Below are 7,628 nucleotides of genomic sequence, written 5' to 3'. Positions count from 1 at the left end.
CATCCAGCAAAAATCTCACTCTGAACTGAGATCAAAACTTGAGAGCCCTGCACAACCCCACCGCCATAATGGGGTACTTTGTTTACACCGTTAGCATTAGCAAACAATGCCATCTGCCATTTGCCCACTCCAGTTGGTAAGGACAATCTTGCAGGTGAAGACCCTAGATACACTGCCTGGCCAAAAAAAAAGTCACCACCAAAAAAAAAGGTCATACACTCTAATATTTCGTTGGACCGCCTTTAGCTTTGATTACGGCACGCATTCGCTGTGGCATTGTTTCAATAAGCTTCTGCAATGTCACAAGATTTATTTCCATCCAGTGTTGCATTAATTTTTCACCAAGATCTTGCATTGATGATGGTAGAGTCTGACCGCTGCGCAAAGCCTTCTCCAGCACATCCCAAAGATTCTCAATGGGGTTAAGGTCTGGACTCTGTGGTGGCCAATCCATGTGTGAAAATGATGTCTCATGCTCCCTGAACCAGTCTTTCACAATTTGAGCCCGATGAATCCTGGCATTGTCATCTTGGAATATGCCCGTGCCATCAGGGAAGAAAAAATCCATTGATGGAATAACCTGGTCATTCAGTATATTCAGGTAGTCAGCTGACCTCATTCTTTGAGCACATACTGTTGCTGAACCTAGACCTGACCAACTGCAGCAACCCCAGATCATAACACTGCCTCCACAGGCTTGTACAGTAGGCACTAGGCATGATGGGTGCATCACTTCATCTGCCTCTCTTCTTACCCTGATGCGCCCATCACTCTGGAACAGGGTAAATCTGGACTCATCAGACCACATGACCTTCTTCCATTGCTCCAGAGTCCAATCTTTATGCTCCCTAGCAAATTGAAGCCTTTTTTTCCGGTTAGCCTCACTGATTAGTGGTTTTCTTAAGGCTACACAGCTGTTCAGTCCCAATCCCTTGAGTTCCCTTCGCATTGTGCGTGTGGAAATGCTCTTACTTTCACTATTAAATATAGCCCTGAGTTCTACTGTTGTTTTTCTTCGATTTGATCTCACCAAACGTTTAAGTGATCGCCGATCACGATCATTGAGGATTTTTTTCAGGCCACATTTCTTCCTCGAAGACGATGGGTCCCCACTATCCTTCCAGTTTTTAATAATGCGTTGGACAGTTCTTAACCCAATTTTAGTAGTTTCTGCAATCTCCTTAGATGTTTTCTCTGCTTGATGCATGCCAATGATTTGACCCTTCTCAAACAGACTAACATGTTTTCCACGACCACGGGATGTGTCTTTCGACATGGTTGTTTAGGAAATGAGAAGCAACTCATTGCACCAGTTGGGGTTAAATAACTTGTTGCCAGCTGAAAGATAATCGCCCATGCAGTAATTATCCAATAGGAGGCTCGTACCTATTTGCTTAGTTAAATCCAGGTGGCGACTTTTTTTTTGGCCAGGCAGTGTATTTAGGTCTTAGGTTGTGTGGTTACATGTGGTCTGTGGTTGTATGGCTGGTTGGATGTACTGCCAAATTCACAGAAACAACATTGGAGATGGTGTATAGCACTGACAAGAAAATTCAGTTGATGGGCAACTCTGGTGGACATTCAATTCAATTTTCAGTTTTATTTATAAAGCCCAATGTCACAAATCACAATTTGCCTCAGAGGGCTTTACAGCATACAACATCCCTCTTCCAGGACGGACAGACGTGCAATAAATGTCGTATTCCTGCAATCAGCATGTCAGTGGGAATCTGTTGCGTCATGTTGTGTGACCAAACTGCACATTTTAGAGTGGCCTTTTATTGTGACCATCCCAATGCACACCTGTATAGTAGTGACGCTGTTTAACCAGCATCTCGATATGCTCCACCTGTCAAGTCGATGCCTCATCTTGGTAAATAAATGTGCTCACCAGCACGGACTTTGCAACCAAACTTTGAGAGAAATGTCTCTCCTCTGAGTTCATGAAAAAGACTTAGATCTTTTTTACAATTGTGAAAAAATGGGAATAAAATGTTGCATCTAAAAAAATGTCAGTGCATTTGAACAATACCTCGGTACACACCAAAAAATGTTCAGCATTTAGTATCATTATCACAACATTATATTATATATTGAGGTTTTAGGTAAAGAATGTTTTGGAAATTGTGTACAATTTGAAAGTCAGGATCTCAAAATCCATTTTTTTCCATTTCTGTTTCGACCAGATTTGACAGTTTTCTACAAAATGGCTGAATCTGACACATCTGATCCTGAAGTCGCAGATTTGTTGAACACACTCAGAGCTTTATGTATTAATCAGAGTTTGTTGACTTCTGACAATAATGAAAAGCATCTTTTCGACAAGCTGCAGGGACTGGTTACAAACATCAAATGGAGCCCAGCAGATGCCACAGACTTGTTCAATGCTCTTCTGAAGCGTTTTGAGTCAGCAACAACTGACCGATCACAGCTCCTCTCGTGGATGTTGAAGATGTTGCACTGTATAGAGATTAATTACATCACTCCGAGTTGGAAATGTCGGACAAGAAAGAAGACACTTATTGAGCTGGTCCGAGACGAGACTGTGACAGATGAAGACCTCAAGAACTGTTTAGCCGATGACCCAGAAAAGCAACTGGATGAAATTCTCGAGGAAATCTGTCAACAAAAGTTAAATCAAATTAATGAGAAGCTCTTAGATGATGTGAGAGACATTGTGTCATCAGTCAACAAAGGTCTAACTTCACACAATGATGGATCACAGCACAGTGACTTGAAACAAGTGTTGCTGAAGCTTTGTCAGGCAGCTGAAAAAACTCACTTCAGACCCCGACTGACGCAGATGGTGAGCTGGTGTATCATGGCTCTTTCCAAAACAGGACGGCTAATTCAAGTTGGCACTGGAGAGGGGAAGTCATGTATTGTGGCAATGTTTGCCGCTTTTCGAGCCTTGCGAGGAGAAAAGGTAGACATCATGTCCAGCTCATCAGTTCTCGCAAAGAGAGATTTGAAAGAATGGCAAGACTTTTATGAAGTTTTGAAAATCAGCGTCGACTGCAACACTGACAAACAAGCCAAAGACTTAAAAAAGTGCTATAAGTGTCAGGTTGTGTATGGTACTGTGGAAGAGTTTGCTGGAGACTGGCTTCGTCACCACTTTAATAGAATGGACATATTTGGGCAAAGAACATTTGAATGTGCAATTGTGGATGAAGTTGATTCCTTGATGCTGGATAAGGGCCTCCATGTGGTCTATCTTAGTAGCGATATGCCTGCTTTGCAACATCTCAATCCACTCTTGGCTTTCATTTGGGCCACTGCTAATCAGTACAACAAGATTGGCTCAGAGACAACTGTGGGGCGAAAGTACCCATTTCACCAAGTTGTGCTTGAAAACATAAAGCGCAAAGATGTTGACGAGTTCACCATCCTTCAAATGGCTGAGGACACAGGTATACTGGCAAAAGGTTCGGTCAAGGACCTGAGAAAGAACTCAAGTCTCTTACCTGAAAAAACTGCAGGTGTTACTGCTCACCAGTTGGCAAAGTTCTTTCAGACAGTAGAGGGGAGATTCCCATCTTACCAGTTTGCTCTGCACTGCATGAATGATGATGGAGTGATAGAGGAACTGAAGAAGGAACCACAAAAAGAAACGACTGGAAGACAGAGGGTGCCTCTGCTTTTGATCAGTGGAGGCTTGTGTCAGTACATTTACTCTGATACAGAGAGTGTACAGAGAGCTGTGGAAGCAGAAATAAAAGATGTCCTGTATTTTACACCATGTGACCTGAACCAAGATAAATGCCGCTTCTATGTCCCAGGCTTTCTGTCAGATCTGGTCAAATCTAAACTCAAGGTTTGGATTGAAAATGCATTCTATGCACAAACCATGACAATGGGCCATGAATATATCATTGAGGAACATGGGATTGTGCCTGTTGACTACAGCTGCACAGGTGTTGTTGAAAACAACATGAAATGGACAGATGGACTACAACAGTTCATTGAAATGAAACATGCAAAGTCCAAGCTGAGTGACATGACAGCCATCACAAACTATATGTCCAATGTTGGCTTGTTGCAAAAATATGGAGATCAGATTTTTGGAATCTCTGGGACTCTTGGCCAACAAGCAGAGACTGAGACTTTGCAGAAAATCTACAAAGACATCAAGACCTGTCAGATACCTTCATTCAAACGCAGAAAGCTGTTTGAGGTAGAAGGTGTGATTGTAGATGATGAAAAAGAATGGATTGAGAAAATCTGCAACATTGTCACTGCACAAACCAACCCTACTCTTTACAGGGATGAAAGGGCTGCGTTGGTCATCTGTGAGACCATCAATCAAGCAAAGGTTCTCCACAACACTCTAGGAGATAAAGTCTCAAACAAGAAGCTTTACATAAGCAACAACATGGACAATACTGCAATCTTTGCCAAGAAACTTGAAGCAGGAGACGTCATCATAGCAACAAACCTTGCAGGTCGTGGGACAGACCTTCAGGTCTCTGATCAGGTAAAGAGAGCTGGAGGTTTGTTTGTTGTGCAGACCTTCTTGCCAAAGAATGCTCGTGTGGAGGCCCAGGCATTTGGTCGCACTGCCAGACAAGGATCTCCTGGGTCTGCTCAACTCATTGTCTGCTCCAGCCATCTGTCAGAATTATCCAAATTGTTGGCTTTATTAGGCAAACATCGATCTTTTCTGGAAAATACAACTAATGACATGCTAGTTTATCGACATCTTTTTGTAGTGCAACTCAGATCGTACCAAAAAAGCCCCAGTGATAAAGTATCTGAATCTTTGACTTCGACAGTGTTGAATATTTTGACAAAAACCTCTGATTCAGAAACAAAGACAGTTAAAGACACCAGAAATGACTCTGTGGAAAAAACGCTAGCTCGCTACTTGGAGTGTGAAATCCCAAAGATACAGAAAAAGGAAGAGCTCTTCAGTCAGTACCTGGAAACACTAGATGAGGTGTACAAAAGCAGTAACAACAGGCCAGCAGATTCAGATTTGTCTGCACTGAATGAATTCTGGGGTATGTGGCTCCTCACAAACTTCAATGAGAACGAATCAATCATGGACTTAAAACACAAACTAGGTAAAGACCTGAAAACAGCCAAGCAAAAACTCACAAAGAGAGAATCACCCTCATCAAACCTGCACCACTACATTGCATTTGGCAATGATCTGCGCAAAAAGGGAAATCTTGCAGGGAGTATCGAGATGTACACTAAGGCCATACAGGAGGACCACTGTTGGGCAGCAGTTGCATATTATAACCGTGCTTTTGCATCTTTAGCCAAGGACAGGCATCAGGATCCAAACTGCATCAATCAAGCTCTGGAAGATTTGCAAAACGCACTCAAGTCTGTTGAGTTCTACTGTGAACAAATTCAGGTCACTCAAAGATACTCCACACAAGTCAACAACCTCTGCAGTGATTCAGACACCAGATTTGACAGTCACATGAGAGCCAGACACCAAGTGTTGTTGTCTTTCAAGGCAAACATAAATGAGGCCATTAAAACAGCACACAGGGCCAGAGACTTGGGTGGGAGTGTCAAAGTGGAGGAGACTCTTGTCTACTTCATGGTACCACTGGAGAATTTTCTGTCCTTGGCAGTCCTTTTGACTCAATCCCTGACTCACATCTGCTCCAGAGACCCTCTAAAGTTGCTCCAGCTCATCAGTCATCCCTCCTTTGACATTGTCAGTGAACTTAGGTGTCTTGAATCTATGGGCCTGACTCATGTTTATACCTTAGAAGCACAGATCTCTCTGGGTAGATATTTAGCAAAGACACTACTCAGGATCATACGCTGAGCTCTGCATTCAGCGCTGAGGCAAAACAAATCAAGGAAGTAATAGAGGAGATGATGGTGTTGTAAGGAAATCTTGTTCGCCACAAACACTCTGGACCTAAGAAACACAGCCTACTTCAAGTTTGCTGCAGGTTAAGTTTCATCTTTCTTTAATTTTTTTTTGCAAGTTTCATCCTAGTTTCAGTTGTTAATATATTTTTGATGCTAAGTAATGCAGGCTCTGTTTCTACTGTGGCAGTAAATATAATATGCTATATTTTTGTATTAACTGTTGTCAGTTGAATCGAACAATAGCAGATTAATCTCTATTATGGAGAACTTCAATGACACCAATCAAATAAGTCTTAATATTATTGTAAATGTTTTTACACACACGCATATATACATACTGCAGTTTTGAAGGAGGTTTTCCAGTTTTGCTCTATTTTTTCCTATATTTTGTTTTTATTTGATGTTTAAAAGATACATGTACTTGTTCCCTTGATTCTTTATTATTATTCATTCAAATGACGATGACAAAATAATGTTGTGATACTGATACTACAGTGATACTGTATTTAATGTTTTACTTTTTGGGACATATACCTGAAACATTGTGTAAAATGTGTAGCTGCAAAGTCATTGTTGATTGACACACAAGGATTAATGAAGTAATTAAGTTTAATAATTAAGTTTTTTTTTTTTTTTTTAAAAAATCACTTAAAATTTACATTTTTGAAAAGCTAAAAACTGACTTTTTTAAATTACAATTTTAAAGACATTTTGATTCTGTATATTAAAAATCAAGCTATCATCACAGAAACTGGTTGACTGTTCATTTGAAATACATATTACAAAACTATACTTACACATCTAGTAATTATAGATTTAAGAAACAACTCCATTTATTATTTTCACACAGTTTTGAGAGATATGAAATATTCTTCATGTGAACAGATAGAGACTTCTGCATGATGGTTGAGCAGGAACTAAATATAATTATAGCTGCTGCACAGCAATGGTCGGGGCCAGGCAATTTTAGGCAAAATTAGGCAATTCTGAGCAACACACACACTAAAACAAAGCATATCACAACATAGGAGTTACATCATATAATTATGGCATGCCCTTCAAATTGTGGATGAGTGGCTGAAGTGATCAGACTCATAATATACAAAGGAAAGAAAAAACTCAAGAACAAGAAAGTAAGAATAGCATTAACTGCTAGCAATTATGAACAAACTGGCCTGATCTAGCTTAAAGCTAAACACTATCCATGGTGACAAAGATGAAAACATTTTTTAAAATGTAAAAGTAGCTATTGGATAGACTCTGCATATTGACTGATAGCTAAGCCAAATAAACAGGGAAAAGAAACAAGGGATAAAAGGGAAAAGTGTTGATAAAGAGTATTTGTCTCACTGCAAAACTGCCTGGATCATAATTATTTTAACCTTGGTAGTCTCTAATCCACATAACATGATGCCTGAACATAGGACTTTCACATTAGAATGTCCGTTCTGCCTTAGCTGAGGCTTGAACTCACAACTTCTGAGACTGAGGTCCGTCTTCTATCTCACTGAGCTAACTGGCAAGTGACAGTTCATGTGTGGCTTCACAAATTGACTAAGCCAAGCATCAGGGTGCCAGACAGTAGCCATCCATGCCATGGAAAAGCAAATTTCAAAGTGAAATTTCCAAAGCTGTAGCACATATGGTTGATTTGTTATGAATTTTCAAAGTTTTGAAATTTAGAGGCTTGCTGTAGCGCCACCATCAGGACTATTGTCTTGTGTTTCCAGTTGAGGACATCTGGCATGGGACCGGACCTTTATGAAAAGTTTGGATAGATTTCTCAT

At 40.5% G+C, this 7,628-nt stretch overlaps 1 protein-coding gene across 1 annotated transcript; it reads left to right on the top strand.

The window, feature by feature from the left end:
* Positions 1–2,206: 2,206 nt before the first annotated feature.
* On the top strand, positions 2,207–6,446 carry LOC144459676 (uncharacterized). The gene has a single exon (XM_078164108.1). It carries the CDS (start codon positions 2,207–2,209, stop codon positions 5,789–5,791), a length of 3,585 nt encoding a protein of 1,194 aa, XP_078020234.1. The 3' UTR covers positions 5,792–6,446.
* Positions 6,447–7,628: the final 1,182 nt, after the last annotated feature.

The sequence above is a fragment of the Epinephelus lanceolatus genome, chromosome 22 (genome assembly GCF_041903045.1).
Source record: "Epinephelus lanceolatus isolate andai-2023 chromosome 22, ASM4190304v1, whole genome shotgun sequence".
NCBI lineage: Eukaryota > Metazoa > Chordata > Actinopteri > Perciformes > Serranidae > Epinephelus > Epinephelus lanceolatus.
The sequence above is the reverse complement of the archived record's forward strand: the minus strand, read 5'-3'. Positions and strand labels throughout refer to the sequence as shown.

Coding starts and splice junctions, on each gene's coding strand:
- LOC144459676 (XM_078164108.1), top strand. CDS start 2,207: ATGGCTGAATCTGACACATCTGATCCTGAAGTCGCAGATTTGTTGAAC.